The 21,732-nt window shown below is 39.6% G+C and overlaps 1 protein-coding gene across 1 annotated transcript in view; it reads left to right on the top strand.

Moving 5' to 3' along the window:
• cxxc4 (CXXC finger 4) overlaps window positions 1-20,422 on the top strand; it is a 31,181-nt gene extending 10,759 nt beyond the window's left edge. The window contains exon 3 of the mRNA XM_066720651.1: window positions 18,949-20,422. Coding sequence (XP_066576748.1) covers window positions 18,949-18,993 — 45 coding nt within the window. The 3' untranslated portion in view covers window positions 18,994-20,422. The remainder of the gene's footprint in view (window positions 1-18,948) is intronic.
• The last annotated feature ends 1,310 nt before the right edge of the window (window positions 20,423-21,732 follow it).

Here is a 21,732-nt window from a genome sequence, read left to right as displayed (position 1 = left end):
CAGAGTAGGTATACAACCCGTTCCACAGTAAATTCATTACCAAAGGGAGATTACCTCCGGTTTGACCACCATCAAAAATCACCCCCGACATGTTATCCCATCTACAACATACCACAGACACTGAATAGACAACAAAGAGCTTCAAATTGACCAGTCTTATCACTCATTTTCTGTACTGTAAAGTTAATATACTATAAATAGTGCATTACAAGAAATATATATACATAATAAACTCAGGCTTCACTCCAGTTATGAATGATAATATTCTGGTCATATAAATAAGACAGTACATTATCCAATGCAGTAAAATTATAATAATAAGGCTGTCTCTGTTGGATTTAAAGTTTTATTCCACAATACGGTATTCTTACCATTGTTCAAGGTGTAGGGCAATCTCTCAGCTAATTGACATTATTCAAAGTCAGTAACAAAGGTGACAGTGGCTTCAGTATTTTTTTTAAGATTCAACACAGAGAATCGTAACCACAGAACAGACTACCAAAACTATTGTTCTCACCGTCTGCCCTCCAGGGAGGTTTTAGGGTCATGTCAAGTCAAGTCAATCACTTTGTCTCTGCAGGCCGGGATGAACTGCGGTTTTCACAAACCTCAAATTCACCCTAAATTTCAAAACATTAAACATAAATACAAACCAGAATGGATTCATTCAGACATAAAGGAAGTCACTGTATCTGTCATACCGAAGTGCCTTCATAATAATTATAAAATGGCAGACATTGATACGCAAAACAGTGGGTTCAGAAGCTGGTGTCCATGTTTGCTTGCATGTCACCCCGTTCCAGACAATCGGAGATGTTACTATTTAACAATTAAAACACTGCATGACAATGGCGGAGTCAGTTAATTGTTTCAGGCCGTGTTGTGAGGCAAGCTGATGACGTTGGCTTGGAGATGACTGGATGTGGTTTCTGTGTAGCATACTCAAGAGAAGAACAAAACAGCGGGCAGCACCACTGCACCAAAACACCACACAATGTAGCCGACGCGCAAGCACATCTGTGTGTGATCGCTCTATCTGGTGCAGCGCGCAGGCACTGAAGCACAGAGCCGCACAGAGGGCCGGCTGCTGTTTATAGCACAGGTGCAGACGTATTGTGGGAAATTGGACGGCTTCACAGTGGGGGGGGGGGGGTGGGTTGCTGATTTTAATATGGAAGATTTCTGTATATTCAGGACAGAAAGCAGAGCCACCTGGTTAAAATACAAACTTGATTAATTGCAGTGAAACCTACGAATAAAACATAATACAATAAAATATAATAACTAAATGTATTCTGCATTAGTACAGACAACAAATGATAACAGGAGAATGTGCTATATCTTTATTTTTGTTATTTTAAAACATTAACATCATTAACAATGCTTTTTAACAGGGTGGATAAGAGATATTTATTTTGGTTTGTTTAGGCAAGGAATAGGGTCCATATAATTTATATATGAGATGCAGCTAAAGGAATGGTGTCCGTTCCCCCACACACAGGGTATTTGGTCCAAAATCCCTACAGATTCCTGTGTATATCCTTCAAGACTCCTTCAGGGATTTACCCTGCGGGGTATTTCCGTCCAGGGTGTTTTTTATTTATGAGCGGCTCTCGTAAGAAGAGGATGCTTTGGGCTAGTTGCTCAAAAACATTGATGCTGTTCATATCATGATTTTGCACATTTAATTTAAATTATATGCAACCAATCATGAGTTTTAAATAATAACTTTTACTTGAAATTAATTAGTTGTGAATTCATCATTCATCACAGTTCATCATTTCTCAGGAACAGAACAAGAAAAAAGTGCAAAACAAATCTGCTTCCCAAAATATATTTTTCCTTCTCTTCTGTTACACTCACCTGCTCCACATTTCACACACACGCACACAAAATAACCCAAAAAGTGCATTACACACTTCCCAATATGAGCAGTGGGGGGGAGTTACTTATTTATTTAAACCTTTGTAATGCAGTTTCACCACGCTATTTTTAGCACCCAGTTTTCTTCGTCAGTGTGTTGAAAGACATCATTAGCTTTAATCATTCTTATTCAGACCTGCACCGATTTTACTGAACATTTCTCAGATTTGTAGTTGCGTTACAACTGTGTCCTGAACGGGGCTCAGTCAAACAACAATTAACACCGGTATGCAAATATTATGCTCTGTAATTGAGAACCTCGTATGATTTTCCCCACAGTGAAATAACACACAAAAGGGATAGAGTATAGCACCTTCAACACGGTCTCTATATGTTCAGGAGAGTCAAAGTTTGTGTCGTAGTGGAATAGATATTTGCCCAGCACTGTCTTTCTTCAGCTCTCGAGGAGTGAGGGGTGTGCTGATAATTGATTTCGTGTAACAAGCATGTTAATTAACGAGTCTTATGAAGTTGCTCGCAGGTCATGTAGGGAGGCTGGTACATTGCAGAAGATGGAAGTAGGTGTACATGAATGATACTGAATATCAATGGTCCATGGGGCCTGACTCAAAACCCTTAAACACACCCTTATACCAAAACAGAAGTGCTGAAGATAAGCACCTGGTTTATTGTGTCTGATAATGGGCAGATTGTAGCTGCATTTTGATGTGTTTGTGTCTTTATTTTGCTGGAATAAGTAAGTGTAACGATGTATGCTTCAAACAAATGCCATTGTCGAATTAGGTGGAATGAGATTTGCAATGAGGAAGAGTAAAGGACAGGAAATGTGCAGATGTGACGGGAAGTGGTGCTTAAAGACGGGAACAATCCCAGTATACTGGAGATACGTAATGCAGTGAACTTGTCTGATTTAAGGCATCCTATCGTAATGATAAAACATGTACAAGCAGTGCAGTGTATTTTTAAAGTGTCACAACACCTCGAGTATGTGGGGACTGGACCTGTCATTTCCTACAAGCCGGCAGAACGTTTTTAGGCGAATTTCAGTGAATGCCACCACTTCGGGAACCCCCCAGAGATGTTCTGCATCGGCACGGCGTCTCTCCAAAGTGCTCGAGTCGTGCGACAATTCCCTCTCCCCCGCGAGAGGCAGTCAATGAAATGTTATTACTACAGCGGGTTGGTAAAATTTATCTGGGCTTCACGTCAGCATCCCAAATAAATTGATCAAATCGACGTTATTAGTGATTCCCTCACCTTAGCGTTACCTTCGTGAAATTGCATCTCTTAATTCATGCTATAGACCATCGCTGTGGATCTGACCTGAGACCATCTTCATTTGCTCGCTGTAAAGAGTCAGAAAAGGATGAGGTTCAAATGATAATGGCAACCAGAAAGAAACAGTATACAATTATGTTTTACCAAAAACACACACTAACAAAGGCAAAGATAGAGATGGGGGAGAACTAAACATTTTAGGGTTTTCTAATGTCGGTTTTGCTGTATTTCATGTCGTGGCTTTTACCGAACTTACAACCGAAAGCACATCTTTTCATAAAGATGGTGCAGAAGATGGAGCCCACCAGCAATTGCAAATCTGAGAGTGGGGGCCTCGGCTTTTAATGCTGGGATTAAACATCCACGGCTTCATTCATTAATGTATGCAATCTTCCATTTCTCAGAGAGCTATCTGGCCGTGCAGGGTATTCAACCGTACTGACACTAAAAGCTGCTGTATGGAAATAAAAAAAGGAATGCAAGAGCGATGCGGTCGTTTGTTTTATAGATTGATGCGTCTCTTTTCACCCCAATCCTATCAACAGCTGGGGGGGTGTTAGAAACGCTCTCCAATGGGAGACACGGAGTCAAGTTGCTCCCAAGGTCATGGAGGTTGTCCTCTTCCCCCCCAGTGACATGAATGGGTGCATCAGCAGCTTTTGCACCTCTTGCAGATTATAGGGGCTTTGGTGATTGTGTTACCTCTTGGCATGCATTGCTGTCCCACTTTATTATTATTTAATTTCTATTTTTAATATAGCCCTCTTTGATTTCCTGGCCACCTTGTTTTCCCCGTCCTTCCCACCCTGTGTTTCATTCTCATCATGTGCCGGTGTGTCCGTGTCGCACATCCTCCGAGGGGGTTGCGTAAGAGAAGCGAAATCGGCCTGGTTCTTACGCCTCCGGTGCCGAGAGGAATGAGACACAGCTTATGTACAGTGTATGCTTCACAGAGAAAGGCTGGGGGGTGTAATGAATCGCAGTATAAGCAGAAAAAGCAGAATACTGCGGAGGAAACAAATAGCCATAATGTAGTGTTCACTGGGTTATCCTTGTCTGAGATGGGAACCAAACAAAAATGTTAAGTTTCCAAGAGATGTTGCAAAGGACCCACTGGCTCTTTAAAAATATATGTGGCACCTATGGAAACGGCAACTAATTATATCCACTTCCTATTTGGACGTGACCTGCAAGGATAACAAGGCTGTCAGTGCCAGTTAGCCAGATGGTGGTCTGTGTTTCTGAAGAAATCGCTTCGCAACTTTCTCGCTGAAGGTCAAATATCATGTCAGAGGATTGTGCTGGTTTTCTATCTTCGCCTGGTCTCCTCTAAATAAATAAATAAAGTAAGTAAGTAATCTGCTTTAGGATGTTTCAGATGAGATATATTCATTTTTGCTTCTCGGCTTCTAGGTCTAATCTCCTCTTGCTTAAAGACACCTCTTCCACATGAAATTGAGCAGGGCTAATGCGCGTGAAAGAAAATTCATATTCTCGACACACACACATATATATATATATATATATATATATATATATATATATATATATATATATATATATTATATTATATATATATATTATATTATATATATCATCATCATCATCATTATCAGCCTTTATCGATCCACTGCTGGATGAAGGCCTACCCTAGATGTTCCTCTTATTTAATCTTCTAGGTATTTTTTCATCTATCGGAATCCATTCCATAGATTTTTGTCCATCTTTGGTCTGTTCTTCTTGGAAGTTGTCCAGCACTTTGCCATTGTAACATTGTCACTCTTTCAGTGATGTCATAACTTTTTGTTTGTTCTCTGATCCTTGTGTTTGTTTCCCCGGCTCTTCTTTATTCAAAGCAGACGTGTTTTTTTCCTGTTTCTGTATCATGTGTATGATATATATATATATAATGTTAATGCACTTCAGCTGTATAGACAAAGGTATAATTCTGTTCCAAATAAGGTAAATTGGATTTACTTCCATTTTAACATATTTACTGTAGTTTTACCATAGTTTGGATGTGTATTCCTTTTTGCTCAACATGCATTTACTGCACTTTACTACAATGGATGGTGGGAATACCGTGATAAACCATAATTACTGTTTGTAAGGCATGCTTACTTACCATAAACCATATTTTACCTGTGATAGTGTAGTAAAGCACAGTGAAGGCAAATTTAAACCACTGCAAAACTGTGGTTAAACTACAGTAATAATGTGTTAAAAGTACTGTGTTAAATTTACAATAATACAGTTGCATAAGGGTTACTTGTTGATCTGGTTGGCCTTACTCACAATTTGTACATTTTTTGGGGGAAAAACTAAAACAAGATACAGAGAGATCTCACACTCTTGGAAAACTTCTAGGGGGTTCCTGGTGCTCTCTTTACAGATGAAAGTGTGCAGGTCTGCTTAATCACACTGAGCACTCAGGCTGTTGAAACGTCAGATGATCCCTGCTGAGCTGTGAGGTTTCTGGGCTGAGGGCTGAGTTGCAGACCTTGGCATCTCCAGCATGCTCTTCAATTGCCTTGGTATGAAGAGGCTTCAGTCACGGCCTCCTGCACTGAAATACACAAACTCTTCCTGTTCTGTGCTCTGCTTTCATCCTTGGAGTGCTTTGGATGATAATTCAGTTTTCATGGGTGTTTTGTCTTCCTATCCATGAGGTAGAAGTGGCTCCGGCATCTTGACTACTTAACAGGACTGTTGTTTTGAATGTCATCTCTAGGAATATTAATAAATACCCAAAGGCTTCATTCATCCGATGCTCTGTTCACCTAAAACCAACGTCATTCTCGAAGAACCACAGGAATATCTCCTCCAAGGTCCTCTGACATTGCCTTTCTTTCTTTGTTTTGTTTAATCTAATTAGTTGTGAGAACTATAAGAAGCTCCTACTATAATTTAATTGTAATTCTAATTTACAATCTTTGCGTCAAACCCACAGTAAACGTTTGTAAAAAAAGAGAGTTTTCCTGGCTAAGGAAATGCTTGAAATTGAGTTTCGTAACCGCCGCAATACGAGGGAGTTTGATGTGTGTTATTCAATGATCGTGAGGGACTGCTGGGGTTTACGGCTCATTACACCCCATTTACAATTAAACCAAAGCCTCGACCAAATCAAAACCTTGCCCCACCCACCAATCGCAAATTACACATCCGTACCCGGTCGCGTTTTTATTTATAATTAGTATAAAGTGACTTCTGACAATAAATCAATCCACGCATGGGTACAGCTTTGTGATTTGTATTATTCAGGTGTTTATGGAAGATATCTCTCAGCAAATGTATTTAATAACACTTAGCTTTTTTTGATGATCGGTAATATATTAATTTACAAATTGTATTAAAAAACTAAAACAAAAAACTTCTACAAGACAGCTTTTAGACTTGTCTCTCCTGGAGCTGAAATAGGAAATAATATTTTCATGCCATGACAGCAAACCATCAATAAATGTGCATAAAATGTATGTCATATGTTTCCATAATCTGCACTGAATACCAATGTATCTTGCCTTACTTTTTCGGGTGGGTGGTTATGGCAGCTTTTATTAGCTCTACACTCCCTTTAGAGTTTATTTTTTAACTTCCAGGTTCACCTATTAATCTTCCTACTTGTTAGTGAGCTACTTAAATCCCACAAAAATACTTGCCAGTTATAAAAAGTCATTTTTTTATATAACAATCTAGCCACTGGAGATATTCTTAAATACTTCAGCACACTGTATCTGCTAACCATGTTTAAATCTTTCAAATATCTTAAATGATTCCAGATATCTTGAAAATACAGTTAAATAATATATAAATGTAATGCATTGTGACGTAATAGCAAAGTATATATATTGAAATGTTTTTAATACAATATAACTGTTACAATGTATCTCAGAATTCCCTCATGATAATTTTAGAATCTCATTTATTTTAAGATATCTGAAAAAAAAGTACAGAAATTTAAAATTTTACAGATACCTCAATTAAAATTACTTCAAATGGGAAAAAAAAAGTAATTTAAAAGATAATCCAAAATGTATTAATGATATCTCTCAATTGGCAGGAAGTCATTGCGAGATAGCTTAATGGTACAGGAAGTTAACTTGACATCTTAAAATGAATTAGAAGCATCATAAAATGAGTGGGAAGTCAAAGTGCAAAGAGATGTTTTAAGTTATAATTGTGTTATTAGCTTAATAATCACTTCCAGGTATCTTAAATTGATTCGAAGACGTCTCTAAATCAAATTCCACACACTTTTCTAAATTGCTATGGAAGCATATTCTGCAGTGTATTTCGAAATGACTTGTGTTTAGAAATAAGGGATGCACAGTCGATTGCACACTGTCTCGATTGCACAGAAACCAAGGCCCAAAACTACCCCAAACTACTGACCTGTGGGTTTCAAATCAATGCTGCCCTGCGTGTGCTGTTGTGTTGTTTTAATCTCACTGATGAGTTTTGTAGTATCAAATCAGGTTTTAAAAAACTTCTTCAGGGAACATATTAATAAGTTAATACGTTTATTCTGCATCTGTATCTTGTGTATCTCTTGTTCAAATATGTTTGTATTTTAATTGAATTAAGTAGCTTAATATTCTCATATTATTTCAATATTTGTAAGAGGACCATCACACTCTCTCTCTCTCTCTCTCTCTCTCTCTCTCTCTCTCTGTCTCTCACACACACACAGACACACAAAACCACAACTCTTCCCCATAATCTGCATGTTTTCCATGGCATTGATTGATAAATTACAGGTTGTAAAGAAATTATAAGTGTGCCAGTGGTCGGAAGAGTGCTTTTGTGTGACCTAGTTCTCTTCAGATTGATCTTTAAATAGCATTGTTGAAAAGACCATCATTGTGTGTCCGTTTTTAGCGACTTAATTGCAGGTGGGTCAAGTGCTTCTTGTACGTCCAATCAAACTGCCCAGGCCCAAATTATCAGAGTGGCACAGTTTAATTGCAGAGACTTTAATCCGTATTCTTGTCTGTTTTCTGTCCATATCTGTGCCTCCTTGTGAGGCATCCCCACACATGAACCAACTACAAGCTGGATTACGTGGCGTTAAGACAGTTTTGAGACAGCTTTCCCCCGTCTCTTGGGGAGCTGGTTGAACTTCAGGATGATGAGCCGTTAACATTTCTACTCACAATATAAAGTCTGAAGAGCAGAATCACTAAAGTGTGGAGCTATGAGATGCAAACGAGTAATACATCCGAATACAAAACCAGACATGGATGTCCACGCAGTTTGGGATGTTCGTTGTAGAAGCGTGATATCTTTTTGGTTCAGCCATGAATGAACATGCAATGTTGAGGCGCTCCTAGGGTTTTCATTAGGTTTCCCACATATTAAAGTTGGTTTATTAAAGCTGATTGAGATTCTGACACTTTTAATTGTGCCATTTGTATAAGGAATTATCAAGAGCATGTTTTGAACTGTGTCAAATTTAGAAACAGACGGAGAAAAAAGAAAAAGTACATTTACTGTTGTAAGAATCATACATTGTCTTTAGCAAGCAGGAGTGTTGATATAAAGTTTTCATTTTGTACTCACCTTACCCTCTACGGTTTAAATGAATCCAAATTATGTGCAGCTTGGTAGACACATTTGGTTTACTTCCTACATTTGGCTGATTTCCAAGTTGACTTGCCATACTTGTTTTTTTCGAGCAGTAAGATGTTATGTAAATATGTGATATAGGACATATTGGCATCAACTTTTGTTTCTGCTCATTGCTTTCATATCTTATTGGGGGATTATACACACACACACACACATATATATATATACAGCGTTCTTATTTATAATGTGTAGAGATTCATTTCAGTGCTCTAACCACCCAGAATCACATCCCCCACTGCGCTGCTATTGCGTTGCGGTAAAAGCAAACGAGGAATATACCATATGTATCTTTCTGGGTCGAAATTGAGGTGTTTCTGTTTGAAGCGACTTGAAGTTAGCAAACCCTAAATCAGACATATCTGGCTTTAGTGGTTATAGCAAAGAAAAACTTTTAGATTTTTCTTGTGTCCAATAGAACATCCATTTACAAAGTGGCCAATTAATTAAGTATATCTCCCCTTTCCATGAAACTGACAGTGCAGTCAGTGACAGCCTCATGTGTTCAGACTATGCTATTTAAAGCTGGTGGGCAGGTACCTAGGGATTGTGTGTGTGTGTGTTCAATTCAGAGGGAGAATGGGCAAGACAAAAGATTTAAACGACTTTGAACAGGGTATCGTACTTGGTGCCAGACAAGGTTCTGATGAATCCCGGTTCCTGTGGTTTCACGCTGATGGGAGCTCTAGGATATGGTGTTAACTGCAGAAGTACATGAATCCATCCTGCCGGGGGTCAACAATGCAGGCTGGTGCTAGAGGTGTGATGGTGTGGGATGTGTTTTCTTGGCACACATTGGGTGCCTTGATACGAGTGGAGCAACGCATGACTGCAACAGGATATCTGAACATCGTGGCCGATCAGGTGCACCAGGATTGTCCAAGGATGATTCTGGGAACATGACAGTGAATTCAGCTCACTGTGGTGCCCTGCCAGTCACCAGATCTCAATCTGATCGAGCATCTGTGTGATGAGATGGACGAGCTATTCAGAGTAGAAATCCACCACCAACCAATTTGCAACAACTATGGAATGGATTGGAGTCAACATGGGCCAGCGCCCCTGTGGAACGCCTTCGACACCCTGTAGAGTCCCTGCCCTGATGAATTCAGGCTGTACCTAATAAGGTGGCCACCTTAAATTTTGAAATATTTTCCCCCATGTTCATTGCAGTCTGTGGTTTGCATTCATAACACAGCGCTCTCCTGCCTCCCAGGCATTTGAAGTTAAAGTTTACTGCTTTTCTTCTGAATAACGCTGGCCTGCAAAATAAAACAATGAACCTTTATGACACACAGTAACTTACAATTTAAATGCATTCCTCTCAGGATATGATGTTTCTCACACTAGTGCATGATAACAGGATGGAGCCGGTGATTTATCCGACTTATTAAAGCCACAGAGCTGCCCACCGGCCACAGCGATTAGGCATTTTGTAATTTTAGCATGGATGTCCACCTTCTCATGGAACTGCCCAGTTAATGAATGAAGGATTGGCAAATCACCCCCTTTATTTCTCTCCACAGAATGCCAGTGAAACGGCATGGGCATACATTAGTTGATCCACTTCAAACTTGCTCTCTTCCTGTGTTTTGCATTGCTTGTTTCAAACCTTGTGTCACTCAAATACTTATTTTAAACGTTTCTTACGTTGATTGTAAACACGTGCATGATTCTTAATCAGTCATTAGACATGTCCTTTTTTTACAAATGTTTTCTGTCTTGTTACATTTACCCATCTCCGTCTTGCACACTGTATGCTTGCATGTTCTATGCACATCTTTAAAACCCCCTTCTTTCCTCACTTTTTGCATGGGAAGATCTGTAAATCAAGTCATTAGGATTGTTTTTACAGCAACTGCATGTTCCAAGCTTCCTAGACGATATTGATTAAGCATTTACCTCGACGCTGTTGCTCAAACGCTGCGAATCTCCTTCGACAAGGATGTGTCTGCTTTGTTTCACGTTAAAAAAGCGGCTTCTGATAAGAGAAGCTACTGAATGGCCTCACTCTGCATTCTGTTTTTCAGTGTGTTGTTTAGGTTGGTTGCACATTTGCACCCTTTTGCCATTTTCCTTTACAACCGACATCTGTTTAAAAAAAAGTGTGCATTCCTTCTTCCTGATTGACTTGAAAATTATTCGCCCTAATGCCAGGGGTTAAGGTGACAAATACACTCGCAGCAACTCAGCAGTGTCTCTGTAGGTTTGTTTGCATTATCTCTAACTTCCCATATTCCTTTGTGAAGCTCTATATATATATCTAAGTACGAATGCATACGTACTGCGACTGTGGAGCACAAAAGAAAGCACACAATCGGTGCTTCAGAAAGGGCGATGTTCTTCTCAACTCCCACGTGGGACACACACACATCTTACGTATATGGCAGACATGTATAATATATATGCTATCCATGTGACAATTATTTAAAGTATGTGGGCTATATCTGGAAAACATTGGTGTCTATAATCTATTTATTTATGGTTTAAAGACCAAATATTTGTAAATATAAGCCATACATGGTTCCAGACATGGGATGTATTAAAAATATATGTAACCAGTCGTAACTAGATGTGTGTGCTTTCAATATACATAATACTGACTGTGATATATTCATTTTGATATGTTTCTGGTGGAATATACCGAATTTACACCAGCATCAACTTTCAGACACACTTTATCAAGAGTATGAATACATTCTGAGGCAGCTGTACATATAAACATATATTTATTTAGTCTTGAGCATCCGAGAGTACTTCATTAAAACATTTCTTATTACTGATCATGCTTCGGGTTTCATCTTTTCCAGTCTGTGCTTACTGTGTATCCCCAGATTAACGGTACTCAGCGCTGTTCACGGTTTTATGCTATAGAAAAGGGTGAAGTCAGATTTGAATATTTCAGTAATGAAGCAAGTGACACATTTGTCTGCTGAAGTTCTCTTCATTATTTTTATTTTTTAGTACATACTTTGCCAGCAATACATGTTGAATGTTGTCTTTGTTACCTTTGAATGTAATCACACATTAATGACTCCATTAACACTTAACTTGCTAAATATTTAAAGTTTGACATTCTATATAACAATAAAAATGTATATAGAGGGTATACAATAAAAGTATATAATTAATTTACATAATTAGTTGAATTCAAAGTAACGATTGTTGAAACATTGACAAACATGTGCGGTCCTGTTTGCTCTAAAGGTTAGATGTCCGGAAATGTAACATGTGACCAAGTTCTTCTGTCAGCCAATGAAAAGTAGTTTTATTGAATTTTTCATTCGGTAACATGAAGCAATACTCTTGCTTTGTTAAGAAATCTGATCACATATATCTACAACCTACAACTTCAAATCCAGGAACTCTGGAACAATTAACTTAACCAAAGTCATCTGACACAGCTTGGTAAAAACTGTGAAGACTGAACTTGATCCAAAGAAACTCAAATAAGTTTTAATTTGACCATTGCAAAAACCAGTGCTCACCTATAGCTTCGAACCCTGGTCACTAAAGGCAAAAGATCACACAGAAACACCCTCAGAGACAAAGACACATGGAGAGAGATGTGCGATGAGGCGAAGAGAAATAAATAAATGAATGGATCCAAGAATGAACAAGGGAAGGTGACATCATTGATAGAGTGAAGGTGCTGAATGGCAAAGGGCCGGACACATTTCTGAGATGAACAGATTAGAGGCGGATTTAAAGCGCTAAAGAGTGGACTCCAAGAGAGGAAACGAAACTGAAGGAGGAGGCCAACCAGACGATGGGAAGAGGAGATCAGATGCTTTAATGGCATTACGGGGAAAAGAGACGCTGTAGATTGAGAAAGAGAGGAACATCTTCTGCTGATGAAAAATTAATGTACTATCTCTCCTAAATAAAAACAAGAATCCTTTTCAAAACGCATCATTCGTTGTACCAAAAATCTATGATGAAATAATGAAAACAATCCCTGCAGATGTATGTTGTATGGTTCCAAATTTATAGCAGTTATGCCGACACTAAATTTTCGGAGCTGCCGAGCAGACAGGCAGTCGCTGACAGGTGGGCACAAACTGGATACCTGCTCCAGAAATAATCAACGTATTAGACGTGTTTCCAAATCATTTAATCACTGCCGGTAAACGCTGCTTATTTGTGTTCCATTTCTCTTCTCTCCTTATAACCCAGACCATAGCTGTGATGTAATACATTAACATTAACAGTGCTTTCTTTTAGACGCATAGCTCGGCTTTATGAGCCAAACAGAAACTGCGGTGGATGACATATTCATCTTTTTCTCCTTCTCCTTCTCGTATATGTGGCATTGTTACGGAATACGGCCTCCAGACCAGAATATTGGATACAAGCTTCGTGATGAGATCTCCCTTTCGTCCCCCTTATGATTGATTGTTGCTCCTCGCAGGTCTGAGCTTTGTACTACCCCAATATTCCCGTAGAATTAAGTGACAGCCAGTACACAACATATCAGTTAAGGCTGGCCGCGCACACACAACTTTTTGCGCTGTGGAGAGGGCCGTGATTGTCTTGCGGTTGGTGAAGTTGTACGCAGTGTCCTTGTTTCCTTCCTTGTTTTTTATTTGTATTTCATGCAGTAGAAGGATTCATCCAGGACAAAGGGATTGAAACATTTTTTTCATTAAAAATATATAAATTATGAATCGGCTGAAGAACTCCGCTCTGCTTGCTCGGTCTCCGCGGTTCATTTCTCCTGTTGTGCCGTAAAAGGTTACGGGGAATTTGTTTTGCGGAACAGTGATCCGTTCTGCGGAGCGAATTCCACATTTCCGAACGGCCCCGGTTTTTGTTTCAGGGAGGTGTCCTATATAGACGGAATTGGCAACACTCCCACATGCCTACCAGGCGCAAGGAAATGGCGTGTGCGTGTTGCAGCGCAGGCATCGTTTGCAGAGCTTCGTGCTGTTGTGAGCTGGATTTTGAAGACTGTCAGAATCACCTCCAAAATATCCTGATTGCGGAAGGTGGCCGGGTTCCCAGTCCATACGTAAATAAATAATGGGAATGTCACAGTAACGTATGGGCCATGTGTTATAATGAGCATCGCAGAGCACATCACCGCGGTCCCCAGACTGTTATTTATCCTTCCCTGTTGAGGAGCTGAAGGCCTGCTCTGTTGCAATGAACCGGCGTCTCCGTGCAGCTAGCATGCTCCGTGCCATTAGACGCTTTCTCACACAGACAGCACCTTGTGCTATTTTTTTGAAAGGTAATTTTTATTCTTGATGCCTATTTTGAATAGTGCACATCTCTGCGTGCATTTCAAATGTTTTTTTTTTCCTTTTTCGAGATGGAATCCACATTGGATCGCTCAGCTGATCCATGATTTTTCTTCCTTGATTGCGGGGAACTGCAGATGTTAGCAGAAAACTGGTGTACAGAAAAAGAAACACAACAAGATTTTTTTTTTTTTTTTTTTAAACAGAAAAACACGCATTTCCAATGTGTGGAAGTGTGCATTTGCAATCACTGGGGTTCACAAGGGTGTCGTTTATTCCCAGACAGTTTTTAAAATGCTACCGTTTGAAAACTGCGTTGCAGACGTGACTTTGTGTTTGGTTTTCAGCTGTAGGTGGGGAGCTGAGCATTTGTTTTTGAGCATATTTCTCTCGCACACTCATTTGCATTGACATTCGCGCGCTGATTGAATTTTAGGCCCCACTATGTCGCCTGTTATCATCCTCATAATCTGTGCAGTTTATCTCTTGAATACCCCTCAGTGAGCCCTGGCGCATGCACAACTGGCTGCGAGGAACCGCTCCTGAGACGGGCTGCGACTTGGGCCCTGACAGCCAGTGGATTAGTGCTTGATTATGAGTCAGCAGCTCAGCCGAGCGATATGTACTGACGGGCTGCCTTTTACTGTGCCGTCTGCCCAGGACACAGTGTTGCCTCCACCTGTATTTAGCTCTAAAACATTTTGGGGATTTGTATCCCCCTCTTGCTGTTTGTATCCATTCTGTAAATGAGGAATCGAACAATAGCAAATTGATGCCAGTCTTGAACACAATATATCTGTCTTTGGCCATCTGTCTGTCTTTCTCTTTAATCTATCTATCTATCTTTGTCTGTTTCATATATCTGTCTATCTATCTATATGTCTATCTATTTAAAAAGGAAACAATATCTGCTGCAATTACACAGTGAGAAAACACTTAATAATATGTTTTGCTAATTTGATCATTCTGGTGGCCTTTATTTCAGTATGTGTTAAAACTACACACATTGTTTATTTAACTATATCACATGATTTATACAAAATGTCATTTATACAGCTGGGTTTGTACTGGAGTATTCACGGGTAAAGTACCTTGCTCAAGGGTACAACAGCAGTGCCCCCCCACCTGGGATTGTATAACACCTTGCACATTTTAGCCTACTTTGTGTATCGTTGTAGTAATGATAGCTCTTTGCAATCTTTCAGGGAAGAGAGTCTCTCCAATCAATGCTGTATAGGTGGTCTCTACAGAGAGCTAGGTCTCTCTTCAGTCAAGACCTTCCCCAACTCTGCCCTTCCTTCTGTAGACAGCTAACGAACAAACCTTCCTATTAACCACGACAATGACAACAACTCAAACACACAACCAGCCGTGTAACTGAACTCCACTTTGGCTGGCCACATTCATCGTCTTGGCAGTAATCAGAGTGATCAGAGTATTTTTCTGTAATAAAATAAGCGTAGTGGGAAACCATGGCTAATACACTATATATCGAGGGTAATTCTGAGACTGATAAATTGGAAAGTACTTAATTTAGCAGAGTGCGGTTCAGGGTTATTATTTTCCGCTGCTCGCTGCCCCCGCTTTCTTTGTTTGTGGCATCTGTTTTGGGTATTGGTGGTTTAACAGGGATGCCCAAACCCTGGTGGAGTGAGAACCTCGCCTAAACAGGCTTCTGTGTCTTTCCTCGAAATACTGAGAAAAAGTCAGTAATTAAGGCATAGGCACTCGAATGCCATACAGCATGTTCGTTATGCATTTGAACAGAATATTATTGGATTTCACCGTAAAATGTCATTTATTATTATTATTATTTTTCTTTTCCACACATTCGAGGTGTGATAATTATTATCAAAGGGAGGCCTATTCTTTTGTGAGCGCACGTGTGAAGGCGATCTCCCGGTGGCTGAAATCTGCAAAGGTTAAAATCCTGAGGGCTTTTATAACATGATCTTGAAAAGAGCAGCGGCTTTTCTCTGTCTGCTGTTTTTTAAGACCACTTGCAGATAACACTAATGGCACGGTGAGTCACGGTGAGAGACGCTCCCACCCACCCGGCCTCACAAATCCCATTTCAGGTGCTAATGGATAAATATTGACTGGCTGTATTAGCGCTTTTTTTCATTGGCAGGCACTATGATTTTATTCTTTTCAGTTTTGTCCAGCCATGAGAAAAGAATAAATGAAATCAGTTTTAATTTGTATGTACCATTGCAACATCTCAGAGCCGATGCCTGGCAGGTCTTTTTAGCCAAACGAAATCTGGATGGATTTGCGTCATCCGCCGAAATCGTAATACCGTTCAATTTTGAGTTTATAGCCTAATTTGTTACATACAATCCTTCACAAATTTGTCAAATAAAAATGTAATTATATAGCAAAGCATGTTCATGAAGATTTCCATTTAATAATGACCGTATTGTTTTTTCTTGTGGTTTTGTATGTAAGTCGCAAGAGAATCAATAATCATTCACTGGACAAGTCTTGCGTAGATGAGGTGTGGAGGGTTTTGCTTGACTTGTTGGTAAGTTGTCGTGAGATGGGTTATCGGTCATGAATATTTAGATAAAGTTTCCTTGCCTTGTTTTATAAGCCGCCAAGATGGAACAGAACTACACAATCCCCCGTCTTTCTCGGCATCGCGGATTCAAGGGCACATGTGTGTACATACTGACAGCTGCTAGTACAAACACTGCTCACAAATGAATATTAATATGGCTTCTACAAATCAGTTTCTGGAAGGTGCTTTTCTGGTCATGCCTGTGGTAGATACTTACAGAAAGATAATTTCTGCTGTGCTTGTTTTTATTACTAGTTATGATTACAGGAGGAGTTACGAAATAACTGCGCCTGTTACCTAATTTATCAAGGAAACAATTGTAACACCAGTTGCTTATTGTCCATGTTGAGGACTACTAAACAGCCAAGTCACCAGGGGGAGATTGCCGTTTTCCTTATTGATGTCTTGTGTCTTGTAATGGGAACCATAATGGATGAGAATGAAACAAGCTGGAGAACATGGACTCCAAGCAAAAAAAATATATGTGTGTTTGTTTATATATATATATATATATATAAACAAACACACATATATTTGTTTTGTGTTGCTATATATATATATATATATATATAGCAGCTTCCAGAATATCCTTGCTGAAGTGTAACTAAGAGCTGATTTAGTTACAAAATGCAGATAATTAATTGTTTAGGTAGCAATATTCCTTGTCTCAATACCATTTCACTTCCCATCTCTTAATTCAGCTTTCTTCTTTTCTTCATCTAGTCGGGCAATACAAATATGTGTCCATGTAGGATCATGGTGTGTATCTTGCACGTTGAGATTGCTATATTTCCTTGCATGAGGCGTTGTAAGTTCCTTTACCTATCAAATGGGATGGTTAGCTCTGTTTTCTTGTCAACACTTCAGAAATCTGTTAATTGGTTGTGGGTGTTGGAGGGGGTTCACTGTTTAATGTTGTAACTGCCAAATTATTTTCCCAACGAGAAGCAGTCATTCCAGTCTGAGACCTGGCTGGCCTTCAAATCAAAAAGACGTGCTGTTTTCTTTTCTTCCTTTCTGTTTTGGAGCCTCTACAATTAAGTGGCATATTCTCATTTTTCCTTGAGATATGCAATAATATTACAGCTGTAGATTGGGGCAATAACACATAAATGGTATGAATAGTTTCTTTGTATGATAACATTACTACCTACATCAAATGTTTTGCTGTAAATGGCAACTGTGATTTTATATGCAAAGGGAGTATATTTGCAGATCGCCAGGTTTACCGTAAAAAACAAAGATGGGAAGCAAACTCCAAAAACACACAATTATTATATGCATCTTTATTGTTAACATTGACATTTGAGAGTGTGCAATGTGAAAAGAGTGTGAAGTCAAGGGTATATAAAATGCTAGATCTGAAAAACAATTTTACATTAAATCTTTGTTTTTTTCTTCTTCAGTAAAGGTAGAATTATACAAAGACTTAACTACGAATAATATTTCATTATGGTCAGTAGCACGTGTTGCTGTGAAAAACATTGTTTTGGAGTCAAAGGTCATGTGAAGGATGTATATGTAGGGGCTGAAGTTAGGGAACAATGTCACATGACTTTACTCTCAGCTGTAGTCCTTGGCCTCACTTCTTTACATAGAGCACAGCCTTGTGATGCATTGTCATCTCCCTTGTTTCTTCTATTGTTCCTATGTGTTACATATTTCCATATTTATTTCATTGTATTTGCTCTGTCTTTGTGAACACGGATCTTGTTTAGTTTTGACCGCTGAGGATCACAGATCATGTGTCATGTTTTCAGGAACCTTAACAATACAGTCACGGCCGTCATTGTACATATTGAGCAAAATCTTGGGGGCCCATCAGCCCACGAGGGTTGGGTTTAAGCGCCGTGGTCATGTGCTCTGAATACATCAGTTTAACAATGTAACATCGTGATCCTTGTGTCATTAGTGTATGTATATTGTTGGCAGATGCCTATGCCTAAAGTGTCTTACGAAAGGGGTACAGACAACAAAGTAGAGTACATGGCATTGTCAAGGAGAAATAATTTAACTCCCACAGAAGTGTATCAGAGAAACAAACAAATAAGTGATGGACAGGATTTGACTGAGTGTAGGGAATGATACACAAGTAAGACCAATACAGTGAATAAGAAAATGTGAGACACTATATCTGGATAGTGAAAGTGGATAGAGCAGTAGAGTAATCACAAGTTGTGTAGCAGGGGACTTGGGTGGGACTGGCCACACTGAGTCTGAACAGGTGGGTTATGGGAAATAACAACTGCCAACACACACCTCTGTATAGACTGTAAAGTAGGACTGTTCTCTACTAATGTCACTGACCTGATGTCTTCTCTCTCCCTCTCTCTATTATTTTGGTTGTGTCCTGTTTTCCAGCGGACGCCGGTCACAGGTGGCGAAGCGTTCCGTTGGTTCTTCTAGACCTCCAACCCACCCCTAAATCCATGCCCTGAAGGGAGGTAACATAACACGCAGGCTTGCCACTGAAAGCACTTGGGGGCTGGGAGACCCACATCCAGCTTTGGAGAAGAAAATCAATGAAAAAGTAAATCAATAAAAAAAAAAAACGATATTAAAAAAAAAAAAAACTTTATGGTGGTGGTTTAAACTCTGTAATTCCCTTTCCCGTGTAATAATGTACCTTTTGACAGTATCATAATGTATACTTTGGTGTCGATGAATGTGTTTCAGTGTTGTGACTGTACAGATAACAGTCATTCTTATGTAATGGACTCAAAAAGACAATCATGGCAACAACAACAAAAGTAAATATGATATTAATAATAATAATATTAATATTAGTAGTAATAATAACGATAATAATACAGTAAGTAAAAGTGGCCACAATGATTTACATCTGATTACAACACAATACACTTTTTAGATTTGGAGCAATAATCTTTGAATTGATAACTCCCATTTATTGTTTTCATACTCCTTTTTTTATGTTTTGGGTTTTCCCAGTTTTGCTTTTGTGTATTGTACATGTCCGTGGCCCGTGCTGCTGAGAGAGTAGGTCTTCTTTAATTAATGAGCTGTTTCATAATTGATTCGGTGGAGGGAGACAGTGCAGGGGATCCGGTTTGTTTTTGCGTAGTTGCTCAGCACGTCGCGACACAGGGCACATTGTCTTGTGTAACGAGTCGCACCTTGTGTAGAAGGAACATCGTGTCCCCACTTTCTCAGCACAAGACTTGCCGTCCAACAGTGAGAGCATTCATTTGGTTTTATTTTTGTTGACATCTTGCTGTGACACTAACAGAACAAACAAACAAACAAACAAACAACGTCTTGTACAAATCCAACAGGCATGTGTGGAGTAAGAGTTACATTTAGCAGAATATCGTCATTAAGCGATTTAACGATGCGTAAGTGGACATATTTGACAACATTGTTTGAACACAACAGGTTAAAAGCTGTCTAAAAGGTAGGTAGATAAACCGGTAAAGGAATTCTATTTTGCATAAAGATATTCAAGTTTAGCTTCCTCTTATGGTGCCGTATGGTATAAATATCTGATAATAAGTTATCCTGAAGAAAAGGGACTCTATGTATCTGTCCACTGCAACATGACCTGCATTAATGTGTTGAAGTGAAGCAAAAGTACACATTCCAAATAAATTATTATTCAATAAGTTACTCATTGTCTTAAACCCAATTGTTGCATGTATCAATGTGTTTTGGTTTTAAAAATGAACTAAGAATTTGTATATTGTTGTTGTGATGCTTTTATGTGTTAAATAAAAAAGACGACGGACAAAAAAAAACATGCAAAAGCATTTGATGTTAATGAATAATGGACATTTTTATTCTCACTTGTAAAATTAAACACGGATTATGATCACCAGCATATTCATTTTCTGTCATTTTGATGCGGCCGTGCACGACAAACACAGAGTTCCTCTCTCTCCCGCCACCTGGCTCTCGCTCTCCGAACGGACATCCTTAATAATTAAAACGCCCTCCGAAGAATAGACTGACGGGAAACCGCCTCGATTTGTCTCGCTAAACTGCACAGGTGGTGCCGAGGTGAAGCCCGCATTCGGGACATTAAAGATTGAACTACAGACGCTCGGTTTTAGCTTTATAATCACCCAGGGAGAAATGCCACGTTGGACTTGTTCCCACCATGCAGGAGAGGGATAAATCAACCAGGGCTGATTTAGCGTCGGCCCGCTGCACAACCGAAACCCCTCAGGAGAAGCCGGCTGGTGAGGGAGAGAGCGTGTCGGAGCTAAAACCTCACTCGTGGCGTACAGCAGGTGAGGCAGAGCAGGGGAAACCCACCAGTGGCATTAGGAGGCCCACAGAAGATGTCTTTCTTCCCGCTGGCGCATATGGTGCTGCCGCAGTAATGAGCTGAGAAAAAACAAACTGGAGAGGGATTAAAACAAGACGAATGAGCGAAGAGAAAAGGTAGAGCATTGTGCGTTAAACTACTAAGTCATGAGAGATATTCGGAGTCAGAGGGGAGAGAATATTCAGCCACTAAATAAGCTGGGCTAAAACAATGCTTTACAGACATTAGGGAAAGCAGTGAGAGACAGGATCAATATCTCTCAGTGAGGGGAAAAGCTCAGTCTAGTGAGTGATTGAGTCTTGTGAAAGGTGTCCCTTATTGTATATGTTGTTCTTGTATGTATTGTGAGGACAATGCACTAACAGATCCTCTCCATGCCACAGCTCCACTCATGATAAGTCACACAAGTAAGGATTAGATGCAAATACGTGCATGGCGAAAAATAAATCAATAAACATAAGATTCAACATCCTGCCTCCTTCTTCCCTATCTAGAAATGGTGTGGTCTGCTCTGGATGTAACTACTGAAGTGCAGTATCATGCATGGGGTGATATTTCTACCCAAGATAAGAGGCGCAGGGATATTTAGAAACGCTGCTCTGTGATTGGCCGCTTTCTGGAATGTGATTTGTAATTCTCGGTGCAGTGGCGTCAGTATTACAGTTTGGCATTCGCATTGAAACGCAACGCTGCCTCACATCTCGCTGGAAACAGGAAGTGTAGGGCAGAGATTTAGAAGGAGCATTTTATCCACCGTAGCTTTATATTCTCCTTTTGTTATTTCTATGATCCTTCTATGTAATTCTTCTGCTTTTCCCCCATCCTAAAGCTCTGGTGTTGTCTTCCACAGCCGAGGAGGC

Source organism: Amia ocellicauda, chromosome 13, assembly GCF_036373705.1.
Source record: "Amia ocellicauda isolate fAmiCal2 chromosome 13, fAmiCal2.hap1, whole genome shotgun sequence".
Taxonomy (NCBI): domain Eukaryota; kingdom Metazoa; phylum Chordata; class Actinopteri; order Amiiformes; family Amiidae; genus Amia; species Amia ocellicauda.
The sequence above is the reverse complement of the archived record's forward strand: the minus strand, read 5'-3'. Positions and strand labels throughout refer to the sequence as shown.